The following is a 22558-nucleotide window of genomic DNA, read 5'->3' as shown; positions in this document are numbered from 1 at the left end:
TGTGTAAAATGCTTAGTACTCTGCCTAGCTTATAATTAAGTCTTCAGTAATAGTAACCATTATTATTAGGTGAGAAGTACTTTCTGTGTCCCTATTGCAAAATGGTTAATTTGCTACTAGATTGTTACTTTGTTTTAAGCTTCTGCCTTAAAAAAAAAATTGATAGGAGTATAGTTGATTTACAATGTTGTGTTAGTTTCAGGTGTATAGTAAAGTGCTTTAATTATACATATACATATATTGATTCTCTTTCAGATTCTTTACCCATATAGGTTATTACAGAATATTGAGTAGAGTTACCTGTGCTATACAGGTCCTTGCTGTTATCTATTTTATATATAGTAGTGTGTGTATGTTAATCCCAAGCTCCTAATTTATCCCCACTCCCACATGTTTCCCCTTTGATAACCGTAAGTTTGTTTTCAAAATCTGTGAGTCTGTTTTGTAAATAAGCTCATTTGTATCATTTTTTAAAAAATTAGATTCCACATATGAGTGATATCATATATTTGTCTTTCACTGTCTGTATGATAATACTTATCATACTTAGTATGATAATCTCTAGGTCCATCAATGTTGCTGCAAATGGCATTATTTTGTTCTTTTTTAAGGCTGAGTAATATTCCATTTTACAATATGTATGTGCCACATCTTCTTTATCCATCTCTCTGTTGATGGACATTTAGGTTTCTTCCATGTCTTGGTTATTGTAAATAGTGCTGCAGTGAACATTGGGGTGCATGTATCTTTTTGAAGTACGGTTTTCTCCAGATATATGCCCAGGAGTGGGATTGCTGGATCATATAGTAGTTCTATTTTTAGTTTTTTCAGGAACCTCCATACTGCTCTCCATAGTGGTTGTACCAATTTACATTCCCACCAACAGTGTAGGAGGGTTCCCTTTTCTCCACACCCTCTCCAGCATTTATTGTTTGTAGACTTTTTGATTATGGCCATTCTGATTGTAGTTTTGATTTGCATTTCTCTGATAATTAGTGATGTTGAGCATCTTTTCATGTGCTTTTTGGCCATCTGTATGTCTTCTTTGGAGAAATGTCTACTTGGGTCTTCTGCCCATTTTTGGATTGAGCTGTTTTTTTGACATAGAGCTGCATGAGCTGTTTGTGTATTTTGGAGATTAATCCCTTGTCGGTTGCTTCATTTGCAAATATTTTCTCCTATTCTGTAGGTTGTCTTATTTTTTTTATGGTTTCCTTTGCTGTGCAAAAGCTTTTAAGTTTCATTAGGTCCCATTTGTTTATTTTTGGTTTTATTTTCATTACTCTAGGAGGTGGATCAAAAAAGATATTGGTGTGATTTATGTCAAAGAGTGTTCTGCCTATTTTTTCCACTAAGAGTTTTATAGTGTCTGGCCTTACATTTAGGTCTTTGATCCATTTTGAGTTTATTTTTGTGTATGGTGTTAGAGAATGTTCTAATTTCATTCTTTTACAGGTAGCTGTCCAATTTTCTCAGAACCACTTATTGAAGGGACTGTCTTTTCTTTGTTGTATAGTTTTGCTTCCTGTGTCGTAGATTAATTGACCATAGGTGCGTGGGTTTATTTCTGGGCTTTCTATCCTGTTTCATTGATGTATATTTCTATTTTTGTGCCAGTACTGTACTGTTTTGATTACTGTAGCTCTGTACTATAGTCTTGTCATTTTAATGCCATTAATGTGGAGGTTCATTGTTAATAATAGTGTATGTTTCAAATGACCTTGATAATTGCAAATTTGGGGGTCAGTTTTTTACTGAAATATACTTGACATATAACTGTGTAAATTCACGGTGTACAACATGTTAATTTGCTACATTTATATATTGTAATATCATTGCCATTGTACAATAATTAGGACCTCTATCATGTTACATAATTATTTCTTTTTAGTAGTTGGAATAATCAAGTTCTAGTCTCTTAGCAAGTTTGATTATAAAACAGTACTGTTGTCTATAGTCACTATACTGTGTATTAGATCTCTAGGACTTATTGGGGGAGGGGTCACCTTCTTGTAAAATCAGATTACTAGGGGTAGAGTTGTCATAGTGGCCATTTTCTTGTTGTCTGCTTGTGTTGGCAATGTTACATTATCTTCAATCATTGGTTTCCTTGCAGGAAACTTTTTAAATTCACTTGTCATTTTGTGAGCAATAATTTAATTTAAACTATATAACCTTTGGTAAATTCAAGTAAGCAGTCCCAGGTAAACCTGATATTTCCCTTGAACAAAGGAGGACACTGCCTTTTTTCTCATTTTGCTAGGTTAAAAATATATGTCAATATAAGTGTTAAGCTTTTCTTCCCAAATTCCTATGGTTTGTATTCAACTCTCCCTAGGATGTGAGTACCCCATTTTAGAGAGCAATTTGCTAATTATTTGAATATTAACTCTTATTCTGACACGAGTATAACAGATAATGTTTTGTAGTTGTTTTGGTACGGTACTTATGGAAGATTACTGTATTTGACTTTCTACAAATCATAAAATCATGGCCTGCTAGTTCTAGAGTTGACATTATTTGTCATCTAGCCCTACCTTCCTCAGTGGACAGTGAGCAACTTTATCTTTCACTAGTCTTTGTGTTTCTGTCACCTAGCACTGGGCCTGTATTGTAGAGAGAACTCAATAAATCTCTTATCGAATGAATTATATATAGATTCAGAAACTAGTTTGTCCTTTGGCCAAGAAGTGTAGAATCAATGTGGTAATTGGTAAATGGAGTTACATACAGTCTTCATAAAATAATCTCATCAAGTATTTTTATGGTACAGTTCCTTAGTGTTCCAAGTTGAGTATATCTATAAACATTTGTTTACAAACATATAAAATCATAGAACGACAAGAATTTGGAGCTGGACTGGATGTTAGAAATCATTTAATCTTTCTCAGAGAAAAGGGATCTCAGGAATCCCAAGACGAGAAAATGCCCGTGAACTCTTCTTACCATAGCACTTTACTGCCTGGTGATACTACTCTTCTGCAAGGTTTAGAATTGGATTTGCAAAATATCAGAATCAAGGTTACACCTGCTAGTATGGTCAGTCTACACCTGTTTATTCAGACTTTTGGATGACAAGGGTAGAGTATATATCAAAAGAAGTGAGGCATCCTTCCAATGAGAAAGTAGAATGTGATTTTTTGTGAGTGTTTAAGATGCAGACAGGACATCATTTATTTCCCCAAGCGATATTAATTTAAAGTTTAAGGATTACTACTTCAAATTACACACCACATGGGTACTAAGAGCAGAAAGAAATTGCTAAACCATATGCTTATAAATGCCATCTCTTTCCTCAAGAGAAAGATCATTTATATTTTGCAATTAAAGAGCAGAAGGTCTTTTTTCCCATAAAGTTCTTTCAGTCAGGAAATATGGGGGCGGTGGAGAGGGTTTCCCAGGGGAGATTTATACAGCATTCAAGGACTCTTTCGCATCTCCACCTGATGGAACTTTGCTTTTTGTCTATTTCCTGATTAAGCTCTGGAGAGTAAACTTTAATTCTAAAAAATATAGTAAGCTCTTGTTAAAGAAAAGTTTGTAAACAGTTCTGCTGGAAGTGAGCTTTAAGTAAAGAAATTGATATTTAGGTCAGCTTGGTTTTTTGAATAAGAGGCAATTATAGCATTACAACATTGTGAACTACATATGGCATTCTCACTTTATTGATGGACATTGTTTACTATTTTGGTTAGGACAAATGGGTGTGGGTTTCTTATAGCATAGTAAATAGTCAATAACCCTGAGAATTTTAGTACTGCGGCTTTAGTCTTTTTTGTTTTTTTCTGATGCATTTGAATCCAGGAGAGTTAACCAACCACAAAAAAAAGTGTAGTTTCTGTACTACCATCCCTGGTAAATAAATTCATAGGAAGTCTCAGAACCCTCAACTAATAATTGTATATGGTATCATGGACGGTACCATTTCCTCTCTCAGAGTAAGTCCCTGCTCCCCCTGCCTTCCTATCCTTCTCTTTCCTCTTACCTTGAAGGAGCAGCTTGAATAAATAGATTGCCCTTGCCCTCTGGGACTGTCAACAGGAGCAAATCTCAGAGCACTTTGTTTGCATCTGAGAAAATCTCCTGTAAATTTAGAAAAAGTCATACTGAAAATCTCATAAGGTGAAGATCTTTAGTTGGGATGTATCAGATAGACTGTCCTAGGCCATACTACCCAGGTATCCGATATTCATTACTTTTTGCCTGTCTTAGTGTAATGAACTTTTTGTCCTTGACTTCAAGTTGTTAATTAATTTTTAACTGTGGACGTAATATATAGTCCTTCTGCTTACCATTCTGTCTTAGTCATTAAATCAGGTACTACTGGATGTGGCAAATTAAAACACTTGCTGTCTCATTCAAAAGCTAATTTAATTTGTAATTTTAGTAGCCAAAGTTATTGAAATATTTGTGTATAGTTTTATTACAATAAAACATTCTTGTTATAAAAATTTTAAACATTACAGGAATATGTAGTACACTATGTAAAATTTTTCCCACAGCCCTAATCCATTGGGTTAACCCTTGTTAACAATTTGATATTTGCTTTCTATGTATTTAACAAAATAAGATTTTATTATAATATTGTTTTGCAGCTTGCCTTTTTGCATGTAAACATATATTTAAAATTTTTTCAATGTCAATAAAGTATTTAACTTTATTCTTTTAAAATCATTGTATAATATTCCATTGTAGAGACTTACCATTATTTGTTTATCCAATTCCCATTAAATGGACCTTTAAGTTTTTTCGATTTTTTACTGTTACAGAAAGTGCTGAAGTTGACATTCTTGTGTATTTATTTTTGTGCTCTTGTATGAATATCCAGCTTACTTTTTTCAGAACGGCCAGCCAACATTTTTTATTGAAAAAATGCATATTTTCTCCCACTGAATTGAAATGCTACATTTATATATACTATACTGAATGCTTATGTATACTTGGGTTTATATCTGGACTAATATGTTTCAGTGATATATCTCTCTAATATGACATTGTTTTAATTGTTCTAATTTATGATTTGCTTTCTCATCCAGTAAACTGGCCTCTTCTCATTGTTCTTTTTTTAGAATATATATGAAATCACATATTCTTTCAGATGAACTTCTTTACCTCAATTTACTTTAAAGACTCTGTTGTGATTCTCATCAGGATTACTTTTAATTCCTGTGTTAATTAGAACTGTGTCTCTCAGCTTTACAAACTTCTTGGTAAATATAAAAGTCTCATTTTTCCTTCTCAGTGTTCTAATATGTATGCCCATTTGTCAAATTACTGTGTTTAACTGTGTATCCCTACCAAGAATGTTTTGTTGAACTTTGCTTTCTGTTGCTAAAGCATTTTTTTAAAATATTTATTTATTTATTTGGCTGTACCGGGTCTTAGTTGTGGCATGCGGGATCTTCGTTGCCACATGCGGGATATTTAGTTGTGGCATGGGAACTTTTAGTTGTGGCATGTGGGATCTAGTTCCCTGACCAGGGATCGACCCCAGTCCCCCTGCATTGGGAGTGCAGAGCCTTAGCCACTGGACCACCACGGAAGTCCCTAAAGCATTATTTTTGTTTACAATATAAAGTACAATAAAATACCAAATATGCTTTTTTCACATGGTGATTTAGAGATGATTGGTCTCTTTACAACATCTCCAAACAGGGTATGTCTCTTCATTTGTTTTTCTTAAGTCCCTCAGAAGAGTTTTATAACTTCGTTTACATGTTCTCTGAGTTTATTCCTAGGTATTGCTTATGTTTTGCAATTATAGATTGCAGGTCATTTCCCTCATATTTTCTAGCTGGTTGTTTTGGGCATGAAAGGTTACTATATATTTTCATATACAGTTGACCCTTGAACAACTCAATGGTTGGGGGGCCTACCCTCTGCACAGTTGAAAATTTGAATGTAATAGTCGGCCTTCCGTGTGAGGTTCCTCTGTATCCGCATTTCCTCCGCATGTGAGGATCCACAGTTGTGGATCGTGTAATACTGTAGCATTTACTATTGAAAAAATCCGAGTATAAGTGGACTCTGCAGTTCAAACCCATGTTCAAGGGTCAACTGTAATAATTTTATGTGGTCACCTTAGTGAACCTTCCTTATTTTCTCATATTTTTTCAGTTGATTCTCATGGATTTTTCATGTGGGCAATGAGATTATCAGCAAATAGTGATTATTTTGCCTGTTTGTTTCCTAAGCCATTTACCTATAACTTGGTTTTCTTAATTGTATTGTCTTTTGTTCCTGAAAAATGTTAATAGTGATGAATAGACATCCTTATCTTATTTCTGAACTTTCTAGGGATGTTTCTACTGTTTTATTATTAACTAGATGCTTATATCTGTTGTAGTTAGGCTGTGTATATGTGTATAAATTTTAGGAAGTATTCTTTTATTCCTATTCAATTAAAACTTTTAAAATAAAAGGAATTTTAGCTTTTATTGAGCTAATTATATGATTTTTTTCTCCTTTAACCTTTTAATTTGATGATAGTTATTTTTCCTAATATTCAAATTTCTTTCTTGGAATTGACCAACTTTGTCATGAATCCTTCTGCTTAATTCTGTTTTCCAATATTTTACACAGGCTTTTTTTTTCATGTATACTGATTTTTGAGTGTGTGAATGTGGTCACATCTTTGTGTCAGGCTTATATTGGCTTCATAGGAAGAAGCAGAAAACTTCTCATGTGCACAGGAATAGTTTAAATAACATTCTAATTATCTGATCCTTGAAGTTTTGAAGAAACCTGTCCATGAAACTGTTTGGATCTGGCATGTTAGGAGGTCAGGGGTTAGGAATACATTGAGGCAGGTGGGGTAGGTTATTTTTTTAGTATCCCTTTCTCCTATCCAAATCTAAGTTTAAATAAGTGTATTGGATAGGTTTTTAGGCTCCATGTCTTCAGTCCTATCTATATGAACAGGCCTCATTAAACACCCTGGGTATTGAGTCTCTAAAAAGCTTCCTGGTTGGCATCGTGCTTTCACAGCTTCCTGGGGGAATTTAGCACGTTCGATGTAACTCCATTGAGAGAGGAGTCTTGAAAGCTTGTGTCTGGTTTCTCCCAGACTTTGCCCCATGTGCTTTTTCAAAACCTTTGCTGATCTTCCTTTGATGCTTTTGTGTAATAAATTACAGCCATGAGTCCAGACATTTGCTGAGTTATGAGAGTCCATTTCATATGACAGGACAAAACAGTGGTATTAAAAGGCAGTGGCAGAGTTTTAAGACATAACTTTAAAAATGTACTATAACTTTGTCATTACAGGTATGGAAATAATCGCATGGAAGTTAGAACATTTGTCAAAGACCACGTATGTCATTAGTAGCAGAATAATTATGGAAGCATAAGAAACATGTCAGTAAATAGTTTTACTCCATGAGCTTTAATTTTTTTCTCAATTTTATTTATCAAATTAAACTTGATGGTTTAAAATGTTAAAGTTTTAAATGTTTAAAATGTTAAAGTTTTAAATGTTAAACTTTATTGAACATAAATGTAGTATTTAACATAAATGTAGTATTAAAGTTTATTATGTATCAGTTGAAGATTATTATTATTATTATTAAAGTTATTAATTTTATTGATGTGTAGTTTCTAAAACATGGCTTTTTTAAATGCAAGTGGATGGATGCAAACTGTCACTTCACAGATAAGCTAGGGCATTGGGCGAAAATATTTTCTGCATATGAGCTATAGCATTGGTACCTTTGTTAGCATCATTTGCATCTTTGCAGTAAGATTAAAAATGGAATCATATCCTAAATAAATATTCTTAGCAGATATTTTGTATATTTATGTACCTGAGAAGGGATGTGAACCTAGAACAGCAGAGTCTATATCAGTGGCTATTTTGTAGGCTGCTCATAAGAATGGCTTCAGAATAGGGATTCCACATTCCAGACCAATTAAATCGGAATTTCTGGTGGGTGGGGCTCAAGCATCTTTTTTCCTTTTTTAAGCTCCCCATGTGATTCCAATGTGTGGCAAGCTCATTGAGAATCACTGGTCTAATTAAAATTATTTCTATATGCCAATACAGATTGTGTTTATTCCATACTAAGTGTCTGTTTTCTATACCCGGAAATATTTGCTTTATGTCTCCAGTTGGAAAAGCATAATTAGAATGTAAACTTAGCAAAATGAAATTGTATGATTAAGAAGTTCAGATCTGGAGAACTTAAGATAGATATTTATATATGTAGTATTAAAGTTTATTATGTATCAGTTGAAGAATTATAAATTTACCTTTGAGCTAGTTAACCAAAATCTATCATTGTCCATCAAGAGTTATTAGTTAATCATTCGAGTCTCACTCATGACCTAGATAAAATTTTAAGATAATATGATACCAGAGAACATATTCAGTGGGTGTATGCATGGCGTCCTTTCAGCTAGGGAAAGCATCTATTTTGTTTAGAGTCACGCACTGTCATTGAACTATTGGATAGTGATAATGAGAGTTCATGTTGAAGGAAAATGGGATTTTGAAATCAGGTACCAGTAGCTTTCAGAATTTCATGGCTGATAGAGGAAATGACCATGCTCTTTTGAACATCGTTTGGATAACCCAGCCAGAAACCAAAACAAAAAGCAAAAGCAGTCTTATCCTTTGCCTAGAGTACAGTCAGTCCTTGATCATTTGTTAGAGCAGGGATGGCAAACTATAGCCTGAGGGTTAAATCTGGTCCTTTTCTGTAAATAGTTCTATTGGAACAAAGCCATGCTCATTAATTTACTTATTGTCTCTGGCTGCTTTTAGGCTCCCAATGACAGAGTTGAATGGTAGTGACAGAGGCTGTATAGCTTGCAAAACCTAAAATATTTACTATCTGACCCTTTGCGGCAAGTTTGCCGACTTCTGTGTTAGACTGTTGTGTCTCATGTTAGATGATTGAATTTCACATGATCTGCTGACACTCCTAATTGGATCCTCTTAAGCTGAATTTGGTCTTTCACACACAAGTGACTGGAGATGATTCAGTTTTTAGGGCTTTTGAATGCAGGTTGCAGTTGAAGGAGAGGGATTTGCGTTGAGAATGAGAGGAGTATGCTGATAGCCCTCTGATGTTCCTACTATAGGGAGCCAGGAGCTTATTTACTTACCTGGGGTGGGTGTCTCCTTGCCTAACTCATCCTCCATGTTCCTCTGCATCACATTCCTTGCTGTTGCTTCCTCAGTTGGGGGTGGGCATGGAGTAACAAGTAACTGGGGAAACTGGGTTGTGAGGATCTTCCACTGCAGTCTCGGGGGGTTAACGACAATTTCTCACATACCTTGTTGATAATGGACCTGGGTGTGGAGGTTTAAAGATTAGGAGTGGCTTAATCTTTAATCGTGGTACAAGTGGAGAGTTCAAGAAGGTGTGGAGATCTTGGGAGATTGGGATTGACATATATACACTAATATGTATAAAATGGATAACTAATAAGAACCTGCTGTATAAGAAAATAAATAAAATTCTAAAATTAAAAAAAAGAAAGAAAATGTGGAGGTCTAGTGGAGAGAGCATATCTGGCTCATTTCTTCTATTTTATGGTGCAACAGAGGGGTAGCTGGCTCACCTCTGAGTTGTCAGCCACATCTTCACTTCAGGCACCTGCATGCTAGTGAGGGCACTCATCCACTTGCTGGGTTACTTACACCTGGAAAAGTACTACCTGCAAATACAGTAGAGATTTAAGAATATAAAAATTTTTAGCTTTTGAAGAAAATAACTCCCCTTCTAATATGTAAAGCTGTTAATCAAGTTTTAGCCCTTTGATTTTCGGTTACATTTGTAGAAAGGCATTGCATACAAAAGCAAGGAAGTGAGATTAAATATAATGATGTTCTGGTAAACACAGGCTACCTGATTATCAGGGGTGCAAGTTTGGACTGGAAGTTACAGTCTTCAGAAAAATATTGGAGTTATTCTTTTTTTGAGGGAGGTTAGGATGCTTACTATAAGCTTCTATTAATAAATGTCAAGTTATTTTTCTGTGACTTAAGAAGATTATAATTTTTTATAAAATATTTAAGAGGGTTTCAGACCAAAACCTCTGTAATCATTTGAAATCTTACGATTTGGTTTATTCTTTTTGTGATTTAGGCCTAGATCTGTGCCTGAACAAGTCTTCCACTGGGTCTAGTTAGTTATACCCACCTCAGTAAATATATCTGTGCTAAAAGAGGAGCTCTTCTGGTTGTTGAATTTCCTTTTCCTGAGATACTGAGAAATAAGGGACTTGTAGTTTGAACACAGTTTTCTAGATTGTGATGGCTCCAAGTGCTGTTAGTGTTTGAAGATCCTGACTTTTAGTGTGATAAGGCAGTGAGAATAGTGGAGTTAATGGAAGTAGGCTGAATTGCTTCCCAGAATAGATGGGTTAATATAGATACCAATGATGATGAAATTGCTCTCTTTTGTGATTTTTTTAGATATACATTTTTACTTATCTGTGTTTGTGGTATGTGATTTTCGAAGTGATTTTTGAAGTGTACTCCCCTCTCCTCACTAACTGTCATCCCTTCTTTATATAATAGATCAACGACTATCATCTGTTCTACAAGATGAGTAACAGCCACCCTCTTCGCCCCTTTACTGCAGTGGGGGAAATTGATCATGTGCACATTTTGTCTGAACATATTGGTGCCTTGTTGATTGGGGAAGAATATGGCGACGTCACATTTGTTGTGGAAAAGAAACGTTTTCCTGCCCACAGGGTAATTTTAGCAGCAAGGTGCCAATATTTTCGGTAAGTGTATATTACTTTTTGAAGATTGAAGTCACTTGTAGAAAACACTGGTATTTTCCATTCTGTGAAAAATATGTAACAAAACAACAATAAATTCTAGCAGTCATTCAATTCAACATCTGTAAGAATTTAATCTTTGTCAACTTTTTGTTATGTTTTGAAAATCACCTTTTCCTTTCAGGAGTCATCTTAGAATCATAGGGTTAGGAGGCTTCGTAGGCTAGACTGTACCCGATCAACCATTTTTCAGGGTCTCAACAATATTTCTCAGGCTGAGTCTTTGTTGCCTTCGCCCTCTCCTCACAGTTGATGGCTAATGGAACTTAAACTGATTTATTGGCAGATAGGCCTCTTGTTGTACGAGTAGACTGACCTCTGGACTCGCCAGTGAACACGTATACATCTTAGTTTCAGACTACCCAACAGATCTCTAAGACATGCCGTTTGACAACCCCAAAGCAAAGGAAACTTAAATATTTACTGAGACTCAGTTTCATAGTTATATTAGAGCCAAAACTAAACAAAATATGTGTTTAATTAATGTAAAAATCATACTTGTGCATATACGTAGCTATTGTTTGTTACTTAGACCCCTAATTTCCAGGGTTATAAATGTTAAACTGAGGTCTAATTACTCTACATTTTACCTAATCTTAGTTAAAAGGGAATCATCACTGAATTATTGACTGATAATGTATCCTTGACAGATCCATAGAGTCCATATCCAAAAAGTCATGGATTTGCCTGTGAAACTTGATATCGAGAAATTGAGATGCTGAAGGCATGGATAAAATTTCAGTTATCTTCTACTGAAAACTGCATTCTGATTTTTACAATCAGAATTAACCGAGACAGCAAAACCAACCTAGAGTCACACATATTGTAGTAAAATGTGTTTCTTGGAAATATTTATTGTTTAGCTATAATTCTTACAGTGCTTTATAAACATTTTTAGAACGTTTCATCTCGTAAATATAAAATGCCACTGTAAATACAGCCAGGAGCTTAGAAAAGAGAGGAGTCTATTAAGAGTTCTAGCTAACATGCTCCTATCAAGGCAAGGCAGCTGGCCTTGGTCTTGTCATTATTTGATACCAGCCTCTGTCCTCTGTCCACTTTTGTGCTTCTTTCCCTTTTCATTCTTCCATTCATTATATTAAAGTGTCTTGTAAAAGTCCACTCTTCACTAGTTTAGAACTTTTCAGCCTTATGTTTAGTATTTGTTACTATTATATATCTTCCCTCTTTCAAAAATAATTTGAGACAACTGTAGGTGGGTATCTTTTAGGTGATCAGTATATTCTTAAAAGAAACTCAAGTACTTTTAGAAATTTGAAGATCGTATTGAATGAATGGAATACGCTCCCTTCATTTATTGTTCTTGCTGTCTCTTTGTGGGTATTGAACCTTTATAATATCTGATGGCTCAACAGGCTAAACTCAGTCATTACCAATGCTATCTTAGACTGATTCTCATTGCTGACACTGTTCATGTGCAAAGCAAAGTTAACTGTCAGCAGTCAGGAGAGACCTTATGAGTGTGGTCATAGAGCCTATCAGTTCCCAGATAAGGACAAGCTAACTGTACCGGAGGGAACCTTCCACAAGTTGGGGGTTCATATTTAGGCTTCCTAGGGGTCCTCATCAAAACCACTTTTAAAGCATCGAGAATCCAGGTAAGTACCATGGATCACACTGGAGTGGGAATAGGTCTTGGCAAGATCTCCCTAGGAAGGTATCCTTTAATCTAGCAATTTTAAGGTTATGATTGGATGCTCTCTGGATTCATGGAAACCTTCACAGGTGTTTTTAGGCATACTATAACCCAGTGAGGAAGTATGCTCAGAATATTCATGAATCTTTTGCTGGGTAGTTGCAACTATTTCTGTGAGGCAAGCAAGAATGTCCTGTCTTGCTTTTCTGGGGGACGGTGGGAGGAGTTCTAGGCGAGCATGGAGGGAAACTTTGAAATGCTAGTCCTGCTCTGAGAATCTTAGGAGCATGGGAGTCTCTTTTTGTCCCCTTATTTTCTTGCTCTCACTTTTACACATTTTCTTTCTCACTCATTACTCTTCCTTTTCTGCACTCCTCCCTAGTCCTCCTCTGGCCACCCTTTCTTTCTTGATGGATTGGAAACTTTAACTGGTTCATATTATTTCTCCTAGAGTAATAGAGGTAGAAATGTAAATTTACTACCTGACTGGATTATCTAGTTTTCATTATTTAGATGAGCAGATAAGCAATAATGTGGGGATTTTTTTTTAATCTGAAAAATACTGGAAGACAAAATAGAAAAGTCAAATTATCCATAATCCCATCATGAATTTCATTTTTAATTTATAAACTGACAAATGAAGACCCTTCCCTTTCAGCCATCTAATCCTATTCCCTAGAGACAACCACTGTTAACAGTTTAATATGTATTTCCCCTCAATATAAATAGATATATCTATATATACCTGTGTGCATACAAATGTAAGTGTGTGTTATACACTCTTTTCCATGCAACACATAGGGATCTGCAAACTGACTTACTAACTATATCCTGGACATCTTTCCAAGACAGTGTATTTTGATCTCCCTTGATCTTTCTAATGGCTGCATAGAATGTGTATATCATAGTTTTTTCAACCATGTGCCTGTTGATGGACATTTAAGATTTTTTCCATTGTTTCAATATATCTTCTTATACATTTATCTTTATCTTGCTGTATTATCTTATACATTTATCTTTATCCTAAAAGTGAGATTACTGAGTTTAAGGGTATGCACATTTTAGATTTGAATAAATATTACTTAAATTCCTTTCCAAAAAGGGATACCCATTTATACTCTCAAAGCAGTGCATGAGAAAACCTGTTTTTCCATTGTTTTTGCAGTGCTGAATATTAACAGGTTTTTAATTTCTGCCAGCCTGACAGGGAGAATGGCGCCTGCTTGTGTTTAATTGTTTTCATCTGATTATCTTTTCCTCTGGAGCTTTACTTTTTAAACTACTTTCTTGACCTTTAACAGGTTTATATTGATTTCACTGTTCCTCTCAAAAGAGCACTTTCATCTTTCTAATTAATGAATGTCTATTATGTATCTTGAGCTCTCAGGATTATTTGTTAGTTCAACTTATAGAATTAATTCAAAATAGTTTTTAAATTATGTCTTTCTTTAGAGAACTATTTTAAGTTATTATTATGCATTTCTTCACCTTGAATCTTTGTGTCATTAAACACATGTATGTTTTTTATAATGTTGATAACCTTTATTTCATAATTTTGTAGCACATCCTATTTGAAGTTTTTCTCATGTGTTTCTTCTCTGATGTGCAGAGCATTACTGTATGGTGGAATGCGAGAATCTCAGCCTGAAGCCGAAATCCCTCTCCAAGACACCACTGCAGAAGCATTCACAATGCTACTTAAATACATCTACACTGGGCGGGCAACGCTGACAGATGAGAAGGAGGAGGTGCTGCTGGACTTTTTGAGCCTGGCTCATAAATATGGATTTCCAGAGCTGGAGGATTCTACCTCTGAGTACCTCTGCACCATACTTAACATTCAGAATGTCTGTATGACTTTTGATGTTGCCAGTCTCTACTCCCTTCCCAAGTTAACGTCCATGTGCTGCATGTTTATGGACAGAAATGCTCAGGAGGTGCTCTCAAGCGAAGGCTTCCTCTCCCTTTCTAAGGTGTGTCATTGTCTACAAGTAATTTACAGGCATGCACTGTTTTATTTATATCTGTAAGTTAGAAATATGGCAGTGAACTAAGAATAAAAAAATAAAAACCATTAGTGTGGAAGAGGTTGTCTAGCCACCTGCCTCTGGCTACTGAGACTCTAGATCATATAAGAGAGAGGCAGATTGCTGCTGTTTTCTTTTAAGGTTCTTCAGATAAGTTCTATGTGCAAAAGAGACTGTGCTGCTGGTGGTTGTTTTCAATGTGATGGCATCAAATAAGCTCCTTTGTGGTGTTGCATCCTGTTTTTTGGTTTTGTATTTCTCTGACAGAGTGTTACTAATAATTCCTTATCGAGGGGGAAGATTCATAAAGAAGATCTTATGTTTCATTGGATGTCTTTAAGTCATTGTCGTTTTTTATTTTCTGGCCCAGAATTCACTATTGTACAATGTTTTATACCATATAATAGCTAGAATAAAACTGTTTTTCCCAAATCTTCCTCTCAACCCTGGTGATTGTCTTTCCTTTCCCTTTCTGTGTTCCTCCTAGGACCTGACTTCTTCGAATGAGAAAACCTCTTTAAAAAGCCACAAGTCTTGATTTGAGTGTAACTTTGATTTTTATTGTCCTAGTTAATTATCAAAGGCAAGGATCTTGTAGGGTCGCACAGTGTTGCTGGCAGTCAGTTTAGAAATCTGAGAACCAAAAGTGTGGTGGTGCAGTAATACTGTGGAACAAAAGGTTTGAATTTTAAATGCTAGATGCATCTTACCGGCTCATAAATGCAAACTCTGCTGAAGAACCTGTATGGGGTGACAGCGTCTCACACTGCTGTTTTTCTTGTTATTTTACTAAAGATGGGTGCAAATGTGCTGGAAAGACTAGGTACAAGATGCCTACGGCTATTCACACAGCCATAATAGGCAAGAGAGTACATGGCAGAAAGAAGATGGTCAAGAAGAGTTAACTGCTTAAATATAAGTGATACTTGCAGTTCAGTAAAGTTTTACTGATGGATCATGCACATGGTTGAGCTCCATAATAACTGGAATTTTTCCTTTTTATCCTTTTCAGGCAGCACTTTTAAACATCGTATTAAGAGATTCATTTGCAGCTCCCGAAAAAGATATCTTCCTAGCCTTGTTAAACTGGTGTAAGCATAATTCAAAGGAGAATCATGCTGAAATCATGCAGGCTGTCCGTTTGCCTCTGATGAGCCTCACTGAACTTCTGAATGTCGTGAGGCCTTCGGGACTATTGTCTCCTGATGCCATTCTGGATGCTATTAAAGTTCGATCAGAGAGCCGGGACATGGACCTCAATTACAGAGGCATGCTTAGTAAGTACCTATTTGTGCTAATCTCACCAAGAAGTTTTGTTTGCATCCTGTGACAGGCCCAGCTACAAAACTCTAGCTACAAAACTGTAGTTCAGGTAAACATGGTATGTGTCAATCTGAGAACATAGAGCTCTGCTTCCTGTGGAATGCCTTTCCGACTCCTTCTCCTGCTAATTCCTCCTGAGATTGCTTAGCCTCTGTAGACCACAAAATAGGTATTTCTTGCCATTTCTGGACAAATTTCTCCAGCCACTCCCTAGAATGTCAAAAGTTAGATACTTTCTCATGTTAAGACCTTTCCTCCTTTCCTCCATCAAATCAGTACTGAGTACATGCTATATGCTTATTATTATTTTAGGTGCCATGAACACGGAGATTCTAAATAAAAATAATAATGGGTAACACTTGCATAGCATTTCCAATACTTATATGGTATTTTTCTTATTAATAAAACTAATAGCAGTGAACACTTATGAAGTGCTTATATATATCAGTAACAGTCCTACATGATGATTTAATTCTCACAATAACCCTTTGAGATAAAAACCTATTTTTTTTCCTATTTATTTATTTATTTTAAGTGAAGATAATACAATTCTTTTTATTTAATTTTTTAATTTAATTTTTATTTTTTTATACAGCAGGTTCTTATTAGTTATCCATTTTATACATATTAATGTATATATGTCAATCCTAATCTCCCAATTCATCACACACACACACACACCCTGCCACTTTCCCCACTTGGTGTCCATACGTTTGTTCTCTACATCTGTGTCTCTATTTCTACCCTGCAAACCGGTTCATCTGTACCAGTTTTCTAGGTTCCACATACATGCGTTAATATACAATTTTTGTTTTTCTCTTTCTGACTTACTTCACTCTGTATGAGAGTCTCTAGATCCATACACGTCTCTACAAATGACCCAATTTCGTTCCGATTTATGGGTGAGTAATACTCCATTGTATACATTTACCACATCTTCTTTATCTGTTAGTCTGTCGATGGTCTTTTAGGTTGCTTCCATGACCTGGCTATTGTAAATAGTGCTGCAGTGAACATTGGGGTGGATGTGTCTTTTTGAATTATGGTTTTCTCTGGGTGTATGCCCAGTAGTGGGATTGCTGGGTCATATGGTAGTTCTATTTGTAGTTTTTTTAAGGAACCTCCATACTGTTCTCCACAGTGGCTGTATCAATTTACATTCCCACCAACAGTGCAAGAGGGTTCCCTTTTCTCCACACCCTCTCCAGGATTTGTTGTTTGTAGATTTTCTGATGATGCCCATTCTAACTGGTGTGAGGTGATACCTCATTGTAGTTTTGATTTGCATTTCTATAATAATTAGTGATGTTGAGCAGCTTTTCATGTGCTTCTTGGCCATCTGTATGTCTTCTTTGGAGAAATGTCTATTTACATCTTCTGCCCATTTTTGATTGGGTTGTTTGTTTTTTTAATATTGAGCTGCATGAGCTGTTTATATATTTTTGAGATTAATCCTTTGTCCATTGATTCGTTTGCAAATATTTTCTCCCATTCTGAGGGTTGTCTTTTCATCTTGTAGTTTCCTTTGCTTTGCAAAAGCTTTCAAGTTTCATTAGGTCCCATTTGTTTTTCTTTTTATTTCTGTTACTCTAGAAGGTGGATCAAAAAAGATCTTGCTGTGATTTATGTCAGAGTGTTCTATGTTTTCCTCTAAGAGTTTTATAGTGTCCAGTCTTACATTTAGGTCTCTAATCCATTTTGAGTTTATTTTTGTGTATGGTGTTAGGGAGCACTCTAATTTCATTCTTTTACATGTAGCTGTCCAGTTTTCCCAGCACCAGTTTTTGAAGAGATTGTCCTTTCTCCATTGTATATCCTTGCCTCCTTTGTCATAGATTAGTTGACCATAGGTGCGTGGGTTTATCTCTTGAGCTTTCTATCTTTGTTCCATTGATCTATGTTTCTGTTTTTGTGCCAGTACCATATTGTCTTGATTACTGTAGCTTTGTAGTATAGTCTGAAGTGAGGAAGTCTGATTCCTCCAGCTCCATTTTTTCCCCTCAAGACTGCTTTGGCTATTCGGGGTCTTTTGTGTCTCCATACAAATTTTAAGATTTTTTGTTCTAGTTCTGGAAAAAAATGCCATTGGTAATTTGATAGGGATTGCATTGAATCTGTAGATTGCTTTGGGTAGTATAGTCATTTTCACAATATTGATTCTTCCAATCCAAGAACATGGTATATCTCTCCATCTGTTGGTATCATCTTTAATTTCTTGCATCAGTGTCTTATAGCTTTCTGCATACAGGTCTTTTGTCTCCTTAGGCAGGTTTATTCCTAGGTATTTTATTCTTTTTGTTGCAGTGGTAAATATGACTGTTTCCTTAATTTCTCTTTCAGATTTTTCATCATTAATGTATAGGAATGCAAGAGATTTCTGGTGCATTAATTTTGTATCCTGCAACTTTACCAAATTCATTGATTAGCTCTAGTAGTTTTCTGGTGGCATCTTTAGGATTCTCTATGCATAGTATCATGTCAGCTGCAAACACTGACAGATTTACTTCTTCTTTTCCAATTTGTATTCCTTTTATTTCTTTTCCTTCTCTGATTGCCATGGCTAGGACTTCCAAAACGATGTTGAATAAAAGTGGTGAGAGTGGGCAACCTTGTCTTGTTCCTGATCTTAGAGAAAATGCTTTCAGCTTTTCACCATTGAGAATGATGTTTGCTGTAGGTTTGTCATATATGGCCTTTATTATGCTGAGGTAGGTTCCCTCTATGCCCACTTTCTGGAGAGTTTTTATCATAAATGGGTGTTGAACTTTGTTGAAAGCTTTTTCTGCATCTATTGAGATGATCATATGGTTTTTATTCTTCAGTTTGTTAATATGGTGTGTCACATTGATTGATTTGCATATATTGAAGAATCCTTGCATCCCTGGGATAAATCCCACTTGATTGTGGTGTATGATCCTTTTAATGTGCTGTTGGATTTGCTTGCTAGTATTTTGTTGAGGATTTTTGCATGTATATTCATTAATGATATTGGTCTGTAATTTTCTGTTTTTTGTAGTTTCTTTGTCTGCTTTTTGTATCAGGGTGATGGTGGCTTCGTAGAATGAGTTTGGGAATGCTCCTTCCTCTGCAATTTTTGGCATAGAGTTGCTTGTAGTAATCTCTCATGATCCTTTGTATTTCTGCAGTGTCAGTTGTTACTTCTCCTTTTTCATTTCTAATTCTATTGATTTGAGTCGTCTCCCTGTTTTTCTTGATGAGTCTGGCTAATGGTTTTTCAATTTTGTTTATCTTCTCAAAGACCCAGCTTTTAGTTTTATTGATCTTCGCTCTTGTTTTCTTTGTTTCTGTTTCATTTATTTCTGCTCTGATCTTTATGATTTCTTTCCTTCTGCTAACTTTGGGGTTGTTTTTGTTCTTTTTTCTCTAATTGCTTTAGGTGTAAGGTTAGGTTGTTTATTTGAGATATTTCTTGTTTCTTAAGGTAAGATTGTATTGCTTATTATAAACTTCCCTCTTAGAACTGCTTTTGCTGCATCCCATAGGCTTTGGTCATCGTGTTTTCATTGTCATTTGTTTCTAGGTATTTTTTGATTTCCTCTTTAATTTCTTCAGTGATCTCTTGGTTATTAAGTAGTGTATTGTTTAGCCTCCATGTGCTTGTATTTTTTACAGATTTTTTCCTGTAATTGATATCTAGTCTCATAGCATTGTGGTTGGAAAAGATACTTGATATGATTTCAATTTTCTTAAATTTACCAGGGCTTGATTTGTGACCCAAGATATGATCTATCCTGGAGAATGTTCCATGAGCACTTGAGAAGAATTTGTATTCTGTTGTTTTTGTATGGAATGTCCTATAAATATCAAGTCCATCTTGTTTAATGTATGATTTAAAGCTTGTGTTTCCTTGTTTATTTTCATTTTGGATGATCTGTCCATTGGTGAAAGTGGGGTGTTAAAGTCCCCTACTATGATTGTGTTACTGTCGATTTCCCCTTTTATGGCTGTTAGTATTTGCCGTATGTATTGAGGTGCTCCTATGTTGGGTGCATAAATATTTACATTTGTTATATCTTCTTCTTGGATTGATCCCTTGATCATTATGTAGTGTCCTTCTTTGTCTCTTGTAACAGTCTTTAAAGTCTATTTTGTCTGTTATGAGAATTGCTACTCCATCTTTCTTTTGATTTCCATTTGCATGGAATATCTTTTTCCATCTCCTCACTTTCAGTCAGTGTGTGTCCCTAGGTCTGAAGTGGGTCTTTTGTAGACAGCATATATATGGGTCTTGTTTTTGTATCCATTCAGCCAGTCTGTGTCTTTTGATTAGAGCTTTTAATCCATTTACATTTAAGGTAATTATCGATATGTATGTTCCTATTCCCATTTTCTTAATTGTTTTGGGTTGTTATTGTAGGTCTTTTCCTTCTCTTGTGTTTCCTGCCTAGAGAAGTTCCTTTAGCATTTGTTGTAAAGCTGGTTTGGTGGTGGTGAATTCTTTCAGCTTTTGCTTGTCTGTAAGGGTTTTAATTTCTCCGTCAAATCTGAATGACATCTCTGCTGGGTAGAGTAATCTTGGTTGTAGGTTTTTCTCCGTCATCACTTTAAATTATGTCCTGCCACTCCTTCTGGCTTGCAGAGTTTCTGCTGAAAGATCAGCTGTTAACCTTATGGGGGTTCCCTTGTGTGTTATTTGTTGTTTTTCCATTGCTGCTTTTAATATTGTTTCTTTGTATTTAATTTTTGATAGTTTGCTTATTATGTGTCTTGGCGTGTTTCTCCTTGGATTTATCCTGTATGGCACTCTCTGTGCTTCCTGGACTTGATTAATTATTTCCTTTCCCATATTAGGGAAGTTTTCAACTATAATCTCTTCAAATATTTTCTCAGTCCCTTTCTTTTTCTCTTCTTCTCCTGAGACCCCTACAATTCACATGTTGGTGCGTTTAATGTTGTCCCAGAAGTCTCTGAGACTGTCCTCAGTTCTTTTCATTCTGTTTTCTTTATTCTGCTCTGCAGTAGTTATTTCCACTATTTTATCTTCCAGGTCCCTTATCCGTCTTCTGCCTCAGTTATCCTGCTATTGATTCCTTCTAGAGAATTTTTAATTTCATTTATTGTGTTGTTCATCATTGTTTCTTTGCTCTTTAGTTCTTCTAGGTCCTTGTTAAACGTTCCTTGTATTTCCTCTATTCTATTTCCAAGATTTTGTATCATCTTTACTATCACTATTCTGAATTCTTTTTCAGGTAGACTGCCTATTGCCTCTTCATTTGTTTGGTCTGGTGGGTTTTTACCTTGCTCCTTCATCTGCTGTGTGTTTTTCTGTCTTCTCATTTTGCTTAACTTACTGTGTTTGGGGTCTTCTTTTCTCAGGCTGCAGGTTCATAGTTCTTGTTGTTTTTGGTGTCTGTCCCCACTGGCTTAGGTTGGTTCAGTGGGTTGTGTAGGCTTCCTGGTGGAGGGGACTTGTGCCTGTGTTCTGGTGGATGAGGCTGGATCTTGTCTTTCTGGTGGGCAGGTCCACGTCTGGTGGTGTTTTTTGGGGTGTCTGTGGCCTTATTATGATTTTAAGTAGCCACTCTGCTAATGGAATAGGTTGTGTTCCTGTTTTGCTAGTTGTCTGGCATAGGGTGTCCAGCACTGTAGCTTGATGGTAGTTGAGTGAAGGTGGGTCTTGGCGTTGAGATGGAGATCTCTGGGAGATTTTCGCTGTTTAATTTTACATGGAGCTGGGAGGTCTCTTGTGGACCAGTGTCCTGAAATTGGCTCTCCCACCTCAGAGGCACAGCCCTCACGCCTGGCTGGAGCACCAAGAACCTTTCATCCACATGGCTCAGAAGAAAAGGGAGAAATAATAGAAAAAAAGAAGGAAGGTAAAATAAAATAAAATAAAGTTATTAAAATAAAAACTATTTATTAAGGAAAAAATTTTAAAAAGTAAAAAAGAAAACTAAGAAAAACCGGACGTACAGAACCCTAGGACAAATGGTAAAAGCAAAGCGTATACAGACAAAATCACACACAGAAGCATACATATACACACTCACAAAAAGAGAAAAAGGGAAAATATGTATATATCTTTGCTCCCAAAGTCCACCTCCTCAATTTGGGATGATTCGTTGTTTATTCAGGTATTGCACAGATGCAGGGTTCATCAAGTTGACTGTGGAGATTTAATCCGCTGCTTCTGAGGCTGCTGGGAGAAATTTCCCTTTCTCTTCTTTGTTCGCACAGCTCCCGAGGTTCAGCTTTGGATTTGGACCCACCTCTGTGTGTAGGTCTCCTGAGGGCGTCTGTTCTTCACTCAGACAGGACGGGGTTAAGGGAGCAGCTGATTCGGGGCCTCTGGCTCACTCAGGCTGCGGGGAGTGGGGGATACAGATGCGGGAGAGCCTGCGGCGGCAGAGACCAGTGTGACGTTGCAACAGCCTGAGGCGCACCGTGTGTTCTCCCGGGGAAGTTGTCCTTGGATCCCGGGACCCTGGCAGTGGCGGGCTGCACAGGGGAGGTGTGGAGAGTGACCTGTGCGTGCACACAGGCTTCTTGGTGGTGGCAGCAGCAGCCTTAGCGTCCCATGCCCGTCTCTGGGGTCCGCGCTGATAGCCACGGCTCGTGCTCTTCTCTGGAGCTCCTTTAAGCGGCGCTCTTAATCCCTTCTCGTGCACCAGGAAACAAAGAGGGAAGAAAAAGTCTCTTGCCTCTTTGGCAGCTCCAGACTTTTTCCTGGACTCCCTCCCGGCTAGCTGTGGTGCACTAGTCCCTTCAGGCTGTGTTCACGCAGCCAGCCCCAGTC

General features: G+C 36.4%; 1 protein-coding gene across 5 annotated transcripts in view; it reads left to right on the top strand.

Moving 5' to 3' along the window:
- The window catches only part of BTBD9 (BTB domain containing 9), a 414901-nt gene that overhangs the window by 25321 nt on the left and 367022 nt on the right, over positions 1–22558 (top strand). For 3 of the 5 annotated variants that reach the window (XR_009542943.1, XM_060162768.1, XM_060162771.1), the window contains exons 2-5: positions 7267–7312; positions 10526–10737; positions 14061–14424; positions 15491–15755. Coding sequence is in view for 4 of the 5 variants with exons in the window: in XM_060162768.1 (XP_060018751.1) it covers positions 7283–7312; positions 10526–10737; positions 14061–14424; positions 15491–15755 (871 nt within the window). In the remaining variant the exon portion in view is untranslated. Of the gene's footprint in view, positions 1–7266; positions 7313–7348; positions 7357–10525; positions 10738–14060; positions 14425–15490; positions 15756–22558 lie in introns of those variants that run through there. The other 2 variants (XM_060162770.1, XM_060162769.1) reach the window with 2 other exon arrangements.

Source organism: Lagenorhynchus albirostris, chromosome 10 (genome assembly GCF_949774975.1).
Source record: "Lagenorhynchus albirostris chromosome 10, mLagAlb1.1, whole genome shotgun sequence".
NCBI lineage: Eukaryota > Metazoa > Chordata > Mammalia > Artiodactyla > Delphinidae > Lagenorhynchus > Lagenorhynchus albirostris.
This window is presented reverse-complemented; position numbering and strand designations above follow the sequence as displayed.